The 18,536-nt window shown below is 45.2% G+C and overlaps 1 protein-coding gene across 1 annotated transcript in view; it reads right to left on the reverse strand.

Moving 5' to 3' along the window:
• LOC139379087 (VPS10 domain-containing receptor SorCS2-like) overlaps nucleotides 1-18,536 on the reverse strand; it is a 418,987-nt gene that overhangs the window by 200,915 nt on the left and 199,536 nt on the right. Inside the window, exon 3 of the mRNA XM_071121886.1 lies at nucleotides 17,092-17,191. Coding sequence (XP_070977987.1) covers nucleotides 17,092-17,191 — 100 coding nt within the window. The remainder of the gene's footprint in view (nucleotides 1-17,091; nucleotides 17,192-18,536) is intronic.

Raw genomic sequence — 18,536 nt, forward strand, 5'->3', positions numbered from 1 at the left:
TGATCGTACACAAATGTAAGCAAGGTTTGAAATTATTATGCTTTAGTCAAATATTAAATCTGTTTAGGCTTCTTGTAGTCAATTTGCAGTCTACTGTATTGTACAACTTATTTGTAGTTATATTCCGGACCCAAGATTATCCGCTCAAGAAGAAAAATGTCCTGCGGCTGAATGTAGTTGATGATCCCTGCTCTATGCTCTAGGTTCTAGCCTCTAGCTTCTAGCCTCTAGCTTCTAGCCTCTACCCGCAGGCCTCTAGGCTCTAGCTTCTAGCCTCTAGCTTCTAGTTTTTAGCTTCTAGCCCCTAGTCTTTAGCATATAGCCTCTAGCTTCAAGCCTCTAGCCTCTAGCTTCTAGACTTAAGCTTCTAGACTCAAGCCTCTAGCTTTTAGCTTCAATATTCTAGCCTGTAGTTTTTAGCCTCTAGGCTCTAGCTTTACACTTCTAGCCTCTAGCTTTTAGCCTCTAGCCTGTAGACTCTAGCTTTTCGCATCTAGCTTCTAGCCTCTAGCGTCTACCCTCTAGTTCTTAGCTTCTAGCTTCTACCCACTAGCTCTTAGCTTCTAGGCTCTAGCCTCTAGCCTCTAGCTCTTAGCCTCAAGCCCCAGACTCTAGGCTCTAGCTCTTAGCTTCTAGCCTCTAGCCTCTAGCCTCTAACCTCTAGCCCAGGGTTCCGCAACTGGCGGCCACGGTGGTTTTATTTGGCCACCCAGGTGTTTTTGTAAAATGTTCATTGTTGGACAAAAAACATGGTAAAAACATCAGGAAATCAGCTCAAAGTGATTTTAATTTAGGAAATCTGTTCCCATACATAAGAGAGACACGTGATTGTGAACAAATGTAGCAAGGTTTGAAATGTTTAGGCTTCTTGAGGTCAATTTACAGTATACAAATTTGCAGTCTACTTGGAATTACTATATGTTCCGGTTCCTCCAATTATCTGCTCAAGTAAAAATCATCATGCAGCTGAATCTAGCTGATGATCCCTGCTCTAGCATCTAGTCTCTAGCTTCTAGCCTATAGTCTCTAGGCTCTAGCCTCTAGTGTCTAGCCTGTAGCCTCTAGGCTCTAGCCTCAAGCCTCCTAGCTCTAGTCTGTAGAATCTAGGCTCTAGTCTCTAGGCTCAAGGCTCTAGCATCTAATCTCTAGCATCTAGTCTTTAGTCTTTAGTCTATAGTCTGTAGTGTCTAGACTCTAGCCTCTAGGCTCTAAACTCTAGCCTCCTAGCTCTAGTCTGTAGAATCTAGGCTCTAGAATGTAGTCGCTAGGCTCTAGGCTCTAGGCACCAAACTATAGCCTCCTAGCTCTAGTCTGTAGAATCTAGGCTCTAGAATGTAGGCTCTAGGCTCTAGTCTCTAGCATCTAGTCTTTAGTCTCTAGTCTGTAGTGTCTAGCCTCTAGCCTTTAGGATCTAGCCTCTATGTTATAGGCTCTATTCTCTAGTCAGTAGTCTCTATTCTCCAGACTCTAGCATCTAGTTTCCGACTCTGTTCTCTGTCTAGGCTCAAGCCTCTATCCTCTATCCTCTAGGCACTAGCCTCTATTCTCCAGACTCTATTCTCCAGACTCTTATCTCCAGACTCTATTCTCTAGTGTCTAGGCTCTAGTCTCTATTCTCTATCCTCCAGCTTCTATACTCTAGTGTCTAGGCTCTATTCTCTAGGGAGGCTCTAGGCTCTAGGCTCTAGGCTCTAGTCTCTAGCATCTAGTCTTTAGTCTTTAGTCTCTAGTCTGTAGTGTCTAGCCTCTAGGTTATAGGCTCTATTCTCTAGTCAGTAACCTCTATTCTCCAGACTCATCTAGTTTCTAGACGCTGTTCTCTGTCTAGGCTCAAGCCTCTATTCACTATCCTCTAGGCACTAGCCTCTATTCTCCAGACTATATTCTCCAGACTCTATTCTCTAGTGTCTAGGCTCTAGACTCTATTTTCTATCCTCCAGCCTCTATACTCTAGGCACTAGCTTATATTCTCGAAGACTCTATTCTCCAGACTCTAGTCTCCAGACTCTATTCTCTAGTGTCTAGTCTCTAGACTCTATTCTCTATCCTCCAGCCTCTATACTCTAGTGTCTAGACTCTATCCTCCAGCCTCTATTCTCTAGTGTCTAGGCTCTATACTCTAGTGTCTAGGCTCTATTCTCTAGGGAGGCTCTAGTTTCTATTATCTATCCTCCAGCCTCTATTCTCTAGTGTCTGGGCTCTATTCTCTAGTTTCTAGGCTCAATTCTCTAGTGTCTAGGCTCTATTCTCTAGTGTCTAGGCTCTATTCTCTAGTCTCCAGACTCTATTCTCTATCCTCCAGACTCTATTCTCTAGTGTCTAGGCTCTATTCTCTAGTGTCTAGGCTCTATTTTCTAGTGTCTAGGCTCTATTCTCTAGTCTCCAGACTGTATTCTCTAGTGTCTAGGCTCTAGTCTCTAGCATCTAGTCTTTAGTCTTTAGTCTCTAGTCTGTAGTGTCTAGCCTCTAGCGTTTAGGCTCTAGCCTCTAGGTTATAGGCTCTATTCTCTAGTCAGTAACCTCTATTCTCCAGACTCATCTAGTTTCTAGACTCTGTTCTCTGTCTAGGCTCACAGCCTCTATTCGCTATCCTCTAGGCACTAGCCTCTATTCTCCAAACTCTATTCTCCAGACTCTATTCCCTAGTGTCTAGGCTCTAGACTCTATTCTCTATCCTCCAGACTCTATACTCTAGGCACTAGCCTATATTCTCGAGACTCTATTCTCCAGACTCTAGTCTCCAGACTCTATTCTCTAGTATCTAGTCTCTAGCCTCTATTCTCTAGTGTCTAGGCTCTATACTCTAGTGTCTAGGCTCTATTCTCTAGGGAGGCTCTAGTTTCTATTCTCTATCCCCCAGCCTCTATTCTCTAGTGTCTAGGCTCTATTCTCTAGTGTATAGGCTCTATTCTCTAGGGAGGCTCTAGTCTCTATTCTCTATCCTCCAGCCTCTATTCTCTAGTGTCTAGCCTCTATACTCTATCCTCCAGCCTCTATTCTCTAGTGTCTAGGCTCTATTCTCTAGTGTCTAGGCTCTATTACCTAGTGTCTAGGCTCTATTCTCTAGTGTCTAGGCTCTATTCTCTAGTGTCTAGGCTCAATTCTCTAGTCTCCAGACTCTATCCTCCAGACTCTATTCTGTAGTGTCTAGGCTCTATTCTCTAGTGTCTAGGCTCTATTCTCTATCCTCCAGCCTCTATTCTTTAGGGAGGCTCTATTCTCTAGGGAGGCTCTAGGCTCTATTCTCTAGGGAGGCTCTAGGCTCTATTCTCTAGGGAGGCTCTAGGCTCTATTCTCTAGGGAGGCTCTATTCTCTAGGGAGGCTCTAGGCTCTATTCTCTAGGGAGGCCCTAGGCTCTAACTCCAGCCTCTATTCTCTAGGGAGGCCCTAGGCTCTAACTCCAGCCTCGCTGCAGTGCAAGAAAATCCCCCCAAATATACATTTTCTAGTTTGAGATCTTTCTCATCACTTCTCCTTTCTTACCCTCACTTTTTCATTCTCTCCACTCTCCCCTTTCTCTCAGCTCCGAAGCCATAGAATTAGGAAAAGATAAGTGAAAAATCGAGAGATGGAGACAGAGAGGGGAATCGAGGCACAGAGAAACAGAGAGAGAGAGAGAGAGAGAAAGAGAGAGAAAGAGAGAAAAATAGAGAGGGGCAGAAAGAGAGGGAGAGAGAGAGAAAGTTTTGAGTTTGTATAGATCACATAATTATCCTCAGGCTGGCCGCTGGCTGCCTCACTGAACTGAGCTGTGCTGAGGGGAGGGGTGGGGGGTGGGGGTGGGGGGGGGGGGGGGGGGGGGGGGGTAGTGGATGAGACAGTAGGACTGGCTTTGGGGGAGAATCTCTATCGATCTATTCATTCGCTGTCATTATTTGTCTGCCTGCCTGTCTGCCTGCCCGTCTGCCTATCTGTCTGCCTGCCTGTCTGCCTGCATGTCTGCCTGCATGTCTGCCTATCTGTCTGCCTGGAAACACAACATGCTGAGGATCTCCCATCCATCCCTCATAGCAACAATGTTACAGCACAGCCATTGTAACACACAGTATACTGGAGAGAGATAGGAATATACAGCTTTACTGCAGGATACTGTGCACTGGAGTCTGCATGAAATCACTGCAGCTAAAGCACTTTTACTGTTTCTGTTTATTGTTTAGTTATTTAGTATTCTATCCCCTCCCTCTTCCCCCTTTTAGAGTATTTGCTGTCTCAGCTACACAACAGGACGGTCTCCCCCCTCATGCCTCTTTCTCCCCCCGTATCGGATCAGTAACTAGGGGCTCTTACTGGGGTCACCTTACTGAACTGCCCTCTCCCTACTTATCCACACACACACACACACACACACACACACACACACACACACACACACACACACACACACACACACACACACACACACACACACACACACACACACACACACACACACACACCCCTTTCTCCTCCACTTCCTCCCAGTCACGATCAATCAATTAATGGTGTCTGGCTCAGGGTCTTACTGCAGCAGTTAGCAAGGAAGAGGAGGGAGAGGAGAGAAGGAGGGAAGGAGGAGGGAGAGGAAGAGAGCATCATAAAAATAGTCTCTATTGTGATGTTAATATTTATGGCAGTGTTAGTGCAGGATGGAAGACTCTATAGATCAGAAGGGTGGCATACGACACACAGGGAGAGATGGCAGGAGGAGAAAGGGAGGGGAGGAGAGGAGGGAGAGAGGAGGATAGGGGAAGAGCAGGGGGAGAGGATGAGGAGAGGATGAGGAGAGGGGAAGAGCAGGGGGAGAGGATGAGGAGAGGATGAGGAGAGGGGAAGAGCAGGGGGAGAGGATGAGGAGAGAGGGAGAGCAGGGGGAGAGGATGAGGAGAGGGGGAGAGGGTGAGGAGAGGATGAGGAGAGGGGGAGAGGATGAGGAGAGGGGAAGAGCATGGGGAGAGGATGAGGAGAGGATGAGGAGAGAGGGAGAGCAGGGGGAGAGGATGAGGAGAGGGGGAGAGGATGAGGAGAGGATGAGGAGAGAGGGAGAGGATGAGGAGAGGATGAGGAGAGGGGGAGGAGAGGATGAGGAGAGGATGAGGAGAGGGGGAGAGGATGAGGAGAGGAGGAGGAGAGGGGGAGAGGATGAGGAGAGGATGAGGAGAGCAGGAGGAGAGGATGAGGAGAGCATGAGGAGAGGGGGAGAGCAGGGGGAGAGGAGGAGAAGGGGAGAGGAGCTATTTGATGATCCCTGCTTCAGTCTCTAGCCTCTAGCTTCTAGCTTCTAGCCTCTAGTTTCAAAGGAGAACTGGAACATGCTGTCGTACACATCGATCCAGAGCATCCAAAACATGCTCAACAGGTGACATGTCTGGTGAGTATGCAGGCCATGGAAGAACTGGGACATTTTCAGCTACCAATTGTGTACAGATCCTTGCGACATGGGGCTGTGCATTATCATGCTGAAACATGAGGTGATGGCAGCAGATGAATGGCACGACAACGGGCCTCAGGATCTCGTCACGGTATCTCTGTGCCTTCAAATTGCCATCGATAAAATGCAATTGTGTATGTTGTTCATGCCTGTCCATACCATAACCCCACCGCCACCATGTGGCACTCTGTTCACAATGTTGACATCAGCAAACCGCTCACCCACACAACACCATACAAGTTGTCTGCAGTTATGAGGCCAGTTGGTCGTACTGCCAAATTCTCTAAATCGATGTTGGTAGAGAGAGAAATTAACATTCAGTTCTCTGGCAACAGCTCTGGTGGACATTGCTGCAGTCAGCATGTCAATTCTACGCTCTCTCAAAATTTGAGACTTCTGTGGCATTGTGTCGTGTGACAAAACTGCACATTTTAGAGGGGCCATTTATTTATTTTTTTTTTATTTTTTATTTTTTTTATTTTCACCTTTATTTAACCAGGTAGGCTAGTTGAGAACAAGTTCTCATTTGCAACTGCGACCTGGCCAAGATAAGGCATAGCAGTGTGAACAGACAACACAGAGTTACACATGGAGTAAACAATTAACAAGTCAATAACACAGTAGAAAAAAGGGGAGTCTATATATACATTGTGTGCAAAAGGCATGAGAAGGTAGGCAAATAATTACAATTATGCAGATTAACACTGGAGTGATAAATGATCAGATGGTTATGTAAAGGTAGAGATATTGGTGTGCAAAAGAGCAGAAAAATAAATAAATAAAAACAGTATGGGGATGAGGTAGGTGAAAATGGGTGGGCTATTTACCAATAGACTATGTACAGCTGCAGCGATCGGTTAGCTGCTCAGATAGCAGATGTTTGAAGTTGGTGAGGGAGATAAAAGTCTCCAACTTCAGCGATTTTTGCAATTCGTTCCAATCACAGGCAGCAGAGAACTGGAACGAAAGGCGGCCAAATGAGGTGTTGGCTTTAGGGATGATCAGTGAGATACACCTGCTGGAGCGCGTGCTACGGATGGGTGTTGCCATCGTAACCAGTGAACTGAGATAAGGCGGAGCTTTACCTAGCATGGACTTGTAGATGACCTGGAGCCAGTGGGTCTGGCGACGAATATGTAGCGAGGGCCAGCCGACTAGAGCATACAAGTCGCAGTGGTGGGTGGTATAAGGTGCTTTAGTGACAAAACGGATGGCACTGTGATAAACTGCATCCAGTTTGCTGAGTAGAGTGTTGGAAGCAATTTTGTAGATGACATCGCCGAAGTCGAGGATCGGTAGGATAGTCAGTTTTACTAGGGTAAGTTTGGCGGCGTGAGTGAAGGAGGCTTTGTTGCGGAATAGAAAGCCGACTCTTGATTTGATTTTCGATTGGAGATGTTTGATATGGGTCTGGAAGGAGAGTTTAGAGTCTAGCCAGACACCTAGGTACTTATAGATGTCCACATATTCAAGGTCGGAACCATCCAGGGTGGTGATGCTGGTCAGGCGTGCGGGTGCAGGCAGCGAACGGTTGAAAAGCATGCATTTGGTTTTACTAGCGTTTAAGAGCAGTTGGAGGCCACGGAAGGAGTGCTGTATGGCATTGAAGCTCGTTTGGAGGTTAGATAGCACAGTGTCCAAGGACGGGCCGGAAGTATATAGAATGGTGTCGTCTGCGTAGAGGTGGATCAGGGAATCGCCCGCAGCATGAGAAACATCATTGATATATACAGAGAAAAGAGTCGGCCCGAGAATTGAACCCTGTGGCACCCCCATAGAGACTGCCAGAGGACCGGACAGCATGCCCTCCGATTTGACACACTGAACTCTGTCTGCAAAGTAATTGGTGAACCAGGCAAGGCAGTCATCCGAAAAACCGAGGCTACTGAGTCTGCCAATAAGAATACGGTGATTGACAGAGTCGAAAGCCTTGGCAAGGTCTATGAAGACGGCTGCACAGTACTGTCTTTTATCGATGGCGGTTATGATATCGTTTAGTACCTTGAGCGTGGCTGAGGTACACCCGTGACCGGCTCGGAAACCAGATTGCACAGCGGAGAAGGTACGGTGGGATTCAAGATGGTCAGTGATCTGTTTGTTGACTTGGCTTTCGAAGACCTTAGATAGGCAGGGCAGGATGGATATTGGTCTGTAACAGTTTGGGTCCAGGGTGTCGCCCCCTTTGAAGAGGGGGATGACTGCGGCAGCTTTCCAATCCTTGGGGATCTCAGACGATATGAAAGAGAGGTTGAACAGGCTGGTAATAGGGGTTGCGACAATGGCGGCGGATAGTTTCAGGAATAGAGGGTCCAGATTGTCAAGCCCAGCTGATTTGTACGGGTCCAGGTTTTGCAGCTCTTTCAGAACATCTGCTATCTGGATTTGGGTAAAGGAGAACCTGGAGAGGCTTGGGCGAGTAGCTGCGGGGGGGGGGGAGCTGTTGGACGAGGTTGGAGTAGCCAGGCGGAAGGCATGGCCAGCCGTTGAGAAATGCTTGTTGAAGTTTTCGATAATCATGGATTTATCGGTGGTGACCGTGTTACCTAGCCTCAGTGCAGTGGGCAGCTGGGAGGAGGTGCTCTTGTTCTCCATGGACTTCACAGTGTCCCAGAACTTTTTGGAGTTGGAGCTACAGGATGCAAACTTCTGCCTGAAGAAGTTGGCTTTAGCTTTCCTGACTGACTGTGTGTATTGGTTCCTGACTTCCCTGAACAGTTGCATATCGCGGGGACTGTTCGATGTTAGTGCAGTCCGCCACAGGATGTTTTTGTGCTGGTCGAGGGCAGTCAGGTCTGGAGTGAACCAGGGGCTATATCTGTTCTTAGTTCTGCATTTTTTGAACGGAGCATGCTTATCTAAAATGGTGAGGAAGTTACTTTTAAAGAAAGACCAGGCATCCTCAACTGACGGGATGAGGTCAATGTCCTTCCAGGATACCCGGGCCAGGTCGATTAGAAAGGCCTGCTCACAGAAGTGTTTTAGGGAGCGTTTGACAGTGATGAGGGGTGGTCGTTTGACTGCGGCTCCATAGCGGATACAGGCAATGAGGCAGTGATCGCTGAGATCCTGGTTGAAGACAGCGGAGGTGTATTTGGAGGGCCAGTTGGTCAGGATGACGTCAATGACGGTGCCCTTGTTTACAGAGTTAGGGTTGTACCTGGTGGGTTCCTTGATGATTTGAGTGAGATTGAGGGCATCTAGCTTAGATTGTAGGACTGCCGGGGTGTTAAGCATATCCCAGTTTAGGTCACCTAACAGAACAAACTCTGAAGCTAGATGGGGGGCGATCAATTCACAAATGGTGTCCAGGGCACAGCTGGGAGCTGAGGGGGGTCGGTAGCAGGCGGCAACAGTGAGAGACTTATTTCTGGAGAGAGTAATTTTCAAAATTAGTAGTTCGAACTGTTTGGGTATGGACCTGGAAAGTATGACATTACTTTGCAGGCTAGCTCTGCAGTAGACTGCAACTCCTCCTCCTTTGGCAGTTCTATCTTGACGGAAGATGTTATAGTTGGGTATGGAAATCTCAGAATTTTTGGTGGCCTTCCTGAGCCAGGATTCAGACACGGCAAGGACATCAGGGTTAGCAGAGTGTGCTAGAGCAGTGAGTAAGACAAACTTAGGGAGGAGGCTTCTGATGTTGACATGCATGAAACCAAGGCTTTTTCGATCACAGAAGTCAACAAATGAGGGTGCCTGGGGACATGCAGGGCCTGGGTTTACCTCCACATCACCCGCGGAACAGAGAAGGAGTAGTATGAGGGTGCGGCTGAAGGCTATCAAAACTGGTCGCCTAGGGCGTTGGGGACAGAGAATAAGAGGAGCAGGTTTCTGGGCATGGTAGAATATATTCAGGGCATAATGCGCAAACAGGGGTATGGTGGGGTGCGGGTACAGCGGAGGTAAGCCCAGGCACTGGGTGATGATGAGAGAGGTTGTATCTCTGGACATGCTGGTTGTAATGGGTGAGGTCACCGCATGTGTGGGGGGTGGGACAAAGGAGGTAACAGGGGTATAAAGAGTGGAACTAGGGGCTCCATTGTAAACTAAAACAATGATAACTAACCTGCACAACAGTATTCAAGGCATATTGACATTTGAGAGAGACATACAGCGAGGCATACAGTAATCACAGGTGTTGAATTGGGAGAGCTAGCTAAAACAGTAGGTGAGACAACAGCTAATCAGCTAGCACAACAACAGCAGGTAGAATGGCGATTGATTAGGCAGAGAGGGTCGGATTAACTACACACAGAGCCTAAGTGCGGCTGGGGCCGACAGATAAAACATAAACAAGCAGAATGGATTACCGTGATTAATGGACAGTCCAGCATGCATCAGCTATGTAGCCAAGTGATCAGTGTCCAAGGGGCAGCGGTGGATGGGGCAGGGAAGCTGGACTGGCGAGTGTTATCCAGGTTAGAAAACTAACAATGACCAAATAGCTTGTAGCCAGTTAGCTGGTTAGCTTCTGGAGGTTCTTGAGTGTGTTCTAAAAATGTAAAGATAATAGCGGTTCCGTATCACATTGGGTGGGGCAGGTTACCGGGAGGTATAAACAAATTAAAAATCGAAAAGGGATAGAAAGTAAATATGGGTTCAGTGAGTGTTTGGGACGCGGCGATTCAGACGGTTAGCAGGCCTGTGCTAACAAGCTAACAGTTAGTAGACGGTGCTAAACACGGTAGCAGTTAGCGGACCGGGCTAAACAAGCTAGCAGTTAGCAGGCCGAATTTGCAAGCAAGGAGATAGCAAGGGCTAGAGAGTTAGCCTTTGGGGACGTCGCGATGGGGGTATCTGTTTATTCCTCTTCATGCAGTGACATCGATGGACCGGTCGTGGGTCTGGATATTGTAGCCCAGGAGCTCAAAATGTTCCGTTTGCGATGGGAATCCGGGGATGAAAAATAAAATAAAATAAAATAATAAATAGGTCCGTTATGCTCTGGTTAGAGTCGCGTTGTTCGAACTGGCGAGAGCTTTCCGAGCTAAAGGTTAGCTGATGACCGGTTAGCTGAAGACCGCTAGCAATGTTTTGCTGAAGCTGGTAGTTCGTTGGCTAGCTTCAGTTGAGGGGTTCCAGGTCCGAAGTAAATATAAATACTTTAGGAAAAATAGCTACGTTGGGTGAGGCGGGTTGCAGGAGAGTATTTAGAAGAAGTTGAGGTTCAGCAAAAAGTTTTAAAGATATGTGAAGAAAAAAAAAAACGAAAAAAACGAAAACAAACGATATATACAAGGGACACGACACAACAATACGTCCTACTGCTACGCCATCTTGGATCATGCACAAGTTTCACCTTTGTAACGATCCTGCTGTTTAATCAGCTTCTTGAAATGCCATATCTGTCAGGTAGATGGATTATCTTGAAAAGGAGAAATGCTCACTAACAGGGATGTAAATACATTTTTGCACAAAATTTGAGAGAGAGATAAGCTTTTTGTACGAATGGAACATTTCTGGGATCTTTTATTTCAGCTCATGAAACCCAGGGACCAACATGTTACATGTTGCATTTATATATTTGTTCAGTATAGTATCATAACAAAGCCCTCTACATCCCATTAGAGATTTCAAAGTGCTTGTTTTAATATAATTACCAGTCTGTTTAAGCTGGGGTTAAAGGCCTGTCAGCCTGTTACAGTCAAGGCAACCAGCTCTCCAAAATTGAAAGGCTATGGTTCAATTTGGCCACTCGCTTTAATCTGCTTGGGATTGTTATAAAGCGATTGGCCGATGGTTATTTTTAGAAGCTAAGGCTAATATTGGAGAACTGGGCCAAAATTGGTGTGTTATGTCAAACTTAATAAATGTAGCTAACAACCACAGCAGCTTTTCACAGACACACAACTGACTGAATGGATCAAATATCTCTGTTTATTTTTTAGAAGCTAAGACAACTGGTGCCAAAAGGACTGTGGGTTATTTTCAAACCTAATCAATGTAACAAACTGCCACAGCAGCTTTTCGTAGACGCACAACGGAAGGAATCAATCAAACAGCACTTGATCATATAACATTTGGTCGAACATAACTTGAGCTAAATGGATCGCTCATTGTAGTAAGGCACGCAATGGCATAATAATGTAACTGCAATAATCAGCATTCTCTCCCTACCTACCACCAGATAGCACTGTGAGCCTATCCCCCCCGTCTATGAGCCAATGGTATATTCCCCTGTATTGATCTGTGAGAGAATCTAGTTCAGGTCAATCCATTTATCCCTGTCATGGGACTATGTGTGGCACAGTGTTGATTACAGAGTCCCCAACACACCGCGGGACACACACACACACACACACACACAGTCACCTACCTCAGATACAAGTTAAATAGATCAATACATTACCAGGCCTTTAGGTCCCACCATGGACAGGACAAACCTGATCATGGGTTTCACACTGTATCATCATCTGAATTCATTGAGCGTTAGCTACTGTAGCTAGCAATCAGGTCTATGGAGTTGTAGATGTGGTATCTTACTGTATTTGGTAGTGCTACTCATTCTTATACGGAAGAAAATGTAGCATTAAGACCTGGGTATATTAGGTTTCCAGAATCATTGCAGAATCATTCCAGATTCATTCCAGAATCATTCCAGATTCATTCCAGAATCATTTCAGAATCATTCCAGATTTATTCCAGAATCATTCCAGAATCATTCCAGATTCATTCCAGAATCATTTCAGAATCATTCCAGGTTCATTCCAGATTCATTCCAGAATCATTTCAGAATCATTCCAGGTTCATTACAGAATCATTACAGAATCATTACAGAATCATTCCAGAATCATGCCAGAATCATGCCAGAGCCTCTGGATTGGGGATTCCAGCTCTTGGGATAGGCTAGTAGTAAAATGATCAAGATAATTCTAGTTATACACTATAACATAGGATGGAGCAGTCATGAAGAACCAACTGTTCTCTGTTTGACATACAGGCCCAGGCTCACAGAGGTTTAACATAGCTTTTGAAACGTCCGGACATGTATGGAGAATCCCCATATAGCCTTGAACCAGTAATCATCTAGTAAGATTTAGCTATACCCTAGCATCTGACTGATCTCAGTTCACCGTTCCCCATGCTCCGCTGCATCTCTCCCAGAGCAGGTCCCAGACCAGTGACTGTAGGCCTGAGATGAAAGCATTGCTGATTCTCTATGTCCATAGGCCACAGCTGTGACTTCATAGGAATGGAAGGGGAGTGGAGAGGGAACAGAAACAAGGGATTGGTTGGGTCTCCTTTGGGTCACCTCATGGGTTTAGCGGGTGCAGTTTACAGCCTTCAGATAGGCTCCTCCCCCTTGTCGAGCAGGGCGAAACTGTGTTCTATATTCATGTCAATGGTCATCAACCGCTTCAAGTTGTAGAACCTCACATTTTCTAGTTTAAAAAACAATATAACAAATATAGGCATATTTTTAAGGCCCATAACTACATATAACTTTATCTGCCACAACGATGTAGGCTATGCTCAAAAGGGATTCCCTTCCAAGTAAATGTATAGCCAAGAAGTTCTGGATTAGTATATATTTCAACAAGGGTTTTGGCAGTAGAAAGGAATTAAATATGAAATAAGCTAGTTACTCTCCACAGCACTGGGCAAATAGGGGGAAGAAACTCCAAACACTCTCTCAGTTAATTTTCTCTATCTGCCTAGAAGGTCAAATGCCATTAAAATGCGTCTCCTTTCACTGCTTTTGAACAGATTCCACCATAATTTTCTTCATAATTGCCTGCGCGGCTCCTCTACCGTGAGATAATGCTGGACAAAGGAGGAAAATGTATTTTAGAGGAAAATTAACCAATTTTAAAAAATGGTCTTCCTTCCATTAAAGTTTTCTATCGAGTCGAGGAATTACAATAGAGAGAGTCAGACAGCAATCTGGCCAGGCATAATCAGCCTGCTATTTGACTGTCCATCATAGAAAACTATATGATACTGTCTGTCCAAATGAAAGGAGACTGTTTCCTCTCAAGGCCAGTCTCAATTTCTGTATCTTTCTGTCTCTGACACTTCTTCCTTTCACTTCCTCTCACCCCCCCTCCCCCCTCACTCTCTCACCCCCCCTCCCTCCCTCCCTCCCTCACTCTCTCACCCCCCCTCCCTCCCTCACTCTCTCACCCCCCCCTCCCTCCCTCACTCTCTCACCCTCCCTCTCTCTACCCCTCTCTTGCCCTCTATCCATCCATGTCTCTCTCTCACACCCCCCCTCTCACTCTCTCTCTCTACCCTTCCATCTATCTCTCTACCCCTCCAGCTCTCTCTCTCTCTCACCCTCCATCTCTCTCTCTCTCACCCTCCCTCTTTCTCTCTCTCTCTCTCACACCCACACCCACACCTGTGTGTGAATAGAGGTCTCCCTCTACAAGGTTATCTTCAGGCAGTAAAACTCTCTCATCTTCTCTGTCAGTTCTCTGAGGATAGGGGTTTATCATTCACGCAAGGCTGGGCCAGTCACACGTCCACCACACCACCTAAAAGAAGCTTCCCGTACTGGATCAATGACCTGTCATCCAGTCGATGTTAACAAAACCTGTCTACCTCCACAGAATTGACGGATACTGTTCATTTCAACCTAGCCTGAGGGGAACCCAAATCTGACCTGGAATCAAATAGTATGTGTTTTCTTTCAAGTACTTTGCTTGATTTAACATGCCTGGCAAAATCAAGCTGGGAGGATGGTCCCAAAAGTGCAAAACCTCACCCAACTGGCACTCAAGGCAGGTTCAAGAAAATGCTTATTTGAAGGATTGTAAATACATTTGAACCCAGGTCTGACCCAAATACACACCTAGAGGCAGTCTACAATGTCCGTGGTATCCTTCTCTACTGACACCAAGCTTCACAGTATCAACTACAGACTAATGTTACATCTGCAAGTCTATTTAGTGGCTATTTAGAGGATTTGTGTGTTGAAAAGGTTATTTCACAAGTCCTCAACTGGCAGCTTCATTAATGACCTCTTAGGGCAAGGGGGCAGTGTTCCGAAGTTCGGATGAATGACGTGCCCAAAGTAAACTGCCTATTACTCAGGCCCAGAAGCTAGGATATGCATAGAATTGGTAGCATTGGATAGAAAACACTCTAAAGTTTCTAAAACTGTTAAAAGCTTTTGAGGTCACAGGCCATTTCAATGCTAGTCTATGGGATATACAAATAAATAGCTCCCAGATTGCAGTTTCTAGGGCTTCCACTAGATGTCAACAGTCTTTAGAAAGGGTTTCAGGCTTGTTTTTTGAAAAAACAAATGAGTAGTTGTAGTTTTTCCAAGGTGTCTTGTTGGTGCGTGAATGAGGTGCGCTCTTCTCTTTATCTTCCCTATTGAACATACTATTCTCCGTCTTAAATGTAATTGTTAATTTAGATATTCGAGTACCATAGTATTAATTACAAACATCGTTTGATTTGTTTGGACAAACTTTACCGGTAACTTTTTGGATTTGTTTGTATGCATGTTGAACGAGTGGATTACTGAAATCAAAGGCGCCAACTAAACATACTTTTTTGGATATAAATTAGGACTTTATCGAACAAAACAACCATTCATTGTGTAGCTGGGACCCTTGGGATTGCAAACAGAGGAAGATCTTCAAAGGTAAGTGATTTATTTTCTCGCTATTTTGGATTTTGTGACGCCTGTGCTGTTTGAAAAAGTATTTTAATGTGGGGCGCTGTCCTCAGATAATCGCATGGTATGCTTTCGCCGCAAAGCCTTTTTGAAATCTGACAACACGGTTGGATTAACAAGAAGTTAAGATTTAAAACGATGTAAGACGATGTATGTTCAATGTTTAATATTACAATTTTGTCATTTGAATTTGGCGCGCTCCAGCTTCACCGGATGTTGTCGATTTTGATCCAGATAGCGGGAGGTTCATTAAAAAGTACCCGCAAAAAAAAACTGCCTCAATGTCAACAGTGAAGAGGCGACTCCGAAATGCTGGCCATCTAGGCAGAATTGCAAAGAAAAAGCCATATCTCAGACTGGCCAATAAAAAGAAAAGATTAAGATGGGCAAAAGAACAGAGACACTGGAAAGAGGAACTCTGCCTTGAAGGCCAGCATCCCACAGTCGCCTCTTCACTGTTGACGTTGATACTGGTGTTTTGCGGGTAATATTTAATGAAGCTGCCAGTTCAGGACTTGTGAGGCGTCTGCTTCTCTGCTTCTCAAACTAGGCACTCTAATGTACTTGTCCTCTTGCTCAGTTGTGCACCGGGGCAAACCGGGGCCACTCCTCTTTCTATTCTGGTTAGAGACAGTTTATGCTGTTCTGTGAATGGAGTTGTACACAGTGTTGTACGAGATCTTCAGTTTCTTGGCAATTTCTCGCACAGAATAGCCTTAATTTCTCAGAACAAGAATAAACTGATGAGTTTCAGAAGAAAGGTCTTTGTTTCTAGCCATTTTGAGCCTGTAATCAAACCCACAAATGCTGATGCTCCAGATACTGAACTAGTCTAAAGAAGGCCAGTTTTAACTTTAATCAGAACAACAGTTTTCAGCGGTGCTAACATAATTGCAAAAGGCTTTTCCAATGATCAATTAGCCTTTTAAAATGATAAACTTGGATTAGCTAACACAACATGCCATTGGAACACAGGAATGATAGTTGCTGATAATGGGCCTCTGTACGCCTATGTAGATATTCCATTAAAAATCTGCAGTTTCCAGCTACAACAGTCATTTACAACATTAACAATGTCTGCACTGTATTTCTGATCAATTTGATGTTATTTTAATGGCCAAAAAACGTGCTTTTCTTTAAAAAAGAAGGACAAGTGACCCCAAACTTTAGAACGGTAGTGTACATCTTTGCAACATACACATGGCATGCAAGCACTTTCAGATGCACACACGTACACACACACACACACACACACACATACACACACACACACACACACACACACACACACACACACACACACACACACACACACATACACACACACACACACACACACACACACACACACACACACACACACACACACACACACACACACACACACACACACACACACACACAAACACAACCACAGACACAATGCTACACTACAGCAGTGGTTGGTCTTTCACTAAGAGGAATCCCCTCATGCTAACTCTGGGGTGTGTTTGAATACCAAGCTCAGCCATACTTCCTATTACCAGTCTGTCAGAAGACAGACACTCACAGTCAGGACCCCAGAGACATTAATCTCCCCTTGTCCACTCAGCTCTCTGTCTCTCAGTCAGTCTTTTAGTCAGTCTTTCGCTCTCTCTCTCTCGCTCAAGGAAATTATGATGACTGTATTCCCAGGCAATTAACCGCTACCGATGTCTCGCCCCCAATCATTGTCAAAACGTGTGTATTTGCGTGAGCATGACCCTGGAGGATGAGTCAGTGAGTCCCAGCTGAATTTGGGAATTAGTGGAATGGAGGGTATGGACGATTCACTTTGTCTAATCTTCTCAATCTCTTATTGATTAAAGCCCCAGGCCCAGGGGATAACATCAGCTGATTGGACGAGCTGCCACGGCGGGCGGAACAGGGAAATGAGAAGCAGGTTCAATCAAATCTCTCATCCTGACGTAATGTTTAAGAGTGAGTGCCCTCACTTTCTCCTAAACTTTGTGTTTCATAAAGTCTATGTCACCAAGCTTTCCCAAAGCACCCGAGTGTTATACCACCTCCTACCTTTTTCTTGTTGGTGGGGCAGATATAGAAGTTAGAGACCACGATGGTTGTACCAGGCATCAGGTTGAGCTTTGTGTAGGTGGTGCCATAGTCACTGGATCTGAAGAGAAACAGAGAAACAGAGAGAGGTGAATATCTTGGGTCTGAGGGAATGACAGGTTTTACGGAATCGAGTCAAAATACAAAAGCAATCATTCTTTCTTTACAGCCATTTCAGTTTTTTATTATCATTCTCCCTTCCTGTACTCCTAAACCTGAAGCATTACAGGTTCACATATTGAAACTGACGGCCAGAGTTGACAGAACAGATTACATATTTGAAAAGGCCCAGAAAACCGCAACTGGCTTTAATCTGCCTTACTGCTCTCTCCTACCGTATTAGCTCTCTCTTACCGTATTAGCTCTCTCTCTCTTTACCGTATTAGCTCTCTCTTACCGTATTAGCTCTCTCTTTACCGTATTAGCTCTCTCTTTACCGTATTAGCTCTCTCTTACCGTATTAGCTCTCTCTTTACCGTATTAGCTCTCTCTTACCGTATTAGCTCTCTCTTTACCGTATTAGCTCTCTCTTTACCGTATTAGCTCTCTCTTACCGTATTAGCTCTCTCTCTTACAGTATTAGCTCTCTCTTACCGTATTAGCTCTCTCTTTACTGTATTAGCTCTCTCTTTACTGTATTAGCTCTCTCTTACCGTATTAGCTCTCTCTCTTTAAAGCGGCGAAGCGGCGAAACGCAAAGCCCCAAACTGTGGCAGTTTCATGAGAATGTGATGGTTAGGTGACGGCTGCAGTGTAAAGGACCCTGAGATGTCTGAGATTGATGGCCGACTACTTGAGAATGTTTCTCCAGCCTAGCCAAGACAAACACCTAGGAATGGCTAGTGCGAGGAACGTAATTATTTGCGACACTTTCTGTTGAATGGTGCAGTTTTGCTGGCCAAGGGTGACGTCTGTGGAAAATTGACAGGCGTGCTCTGGTCAATTAGTCAATTAGCTTTCATTTTGCAAGGCTACATATTCTACATTTTTGCTGTGAATCACACCAAAGTATAAAGGAGACTCTGATATAACTTTAAACACAGACCAACCAGCAAGTATAGCAGACACAGAGGAACTCTATATTCAAATAGATTAAATTGGCATGATTTCTATTCTGTCCTCTTCCTTACCTGAATGTGCTTATTGTCACTCTGGATAACAGCATCTGATATATGCCTAGAATTTAAATGCAAATGGTCTCTACACTGCCTCTTTGAATGCTATTAAACCTACTGTATATAAAATGTTATTAAGAGTAATTGTTTAAAGCTGTATTGTGCTATTGCCAGTAAGGATAGCCCTGAAGGGTTTATAAAGAGATAGTCTGTCCAAACTCCAAAAGGCGTCAGCATGCTTCAGTTCAGGTGGCGGCTAGGCGAAACCGGCTAGGTGAACAGAACGAGTGT

This window comes from Oncorhynchus clarkii, chromosome 21 (genome assembly GCF_045791955.1).
Source record: "Oncorhynchus clarkii lewisi isolate Uvic-CL-2024 chromosome 21, UVic_Ocla_1.0, whole genome shotgun sequence".
NCBI lineage: Eukaryota > Metazoa > Chordata > Actinopteri > Salmoniformes > Salmonidae > Oncorhynchus > Oncorhynchus clarkii.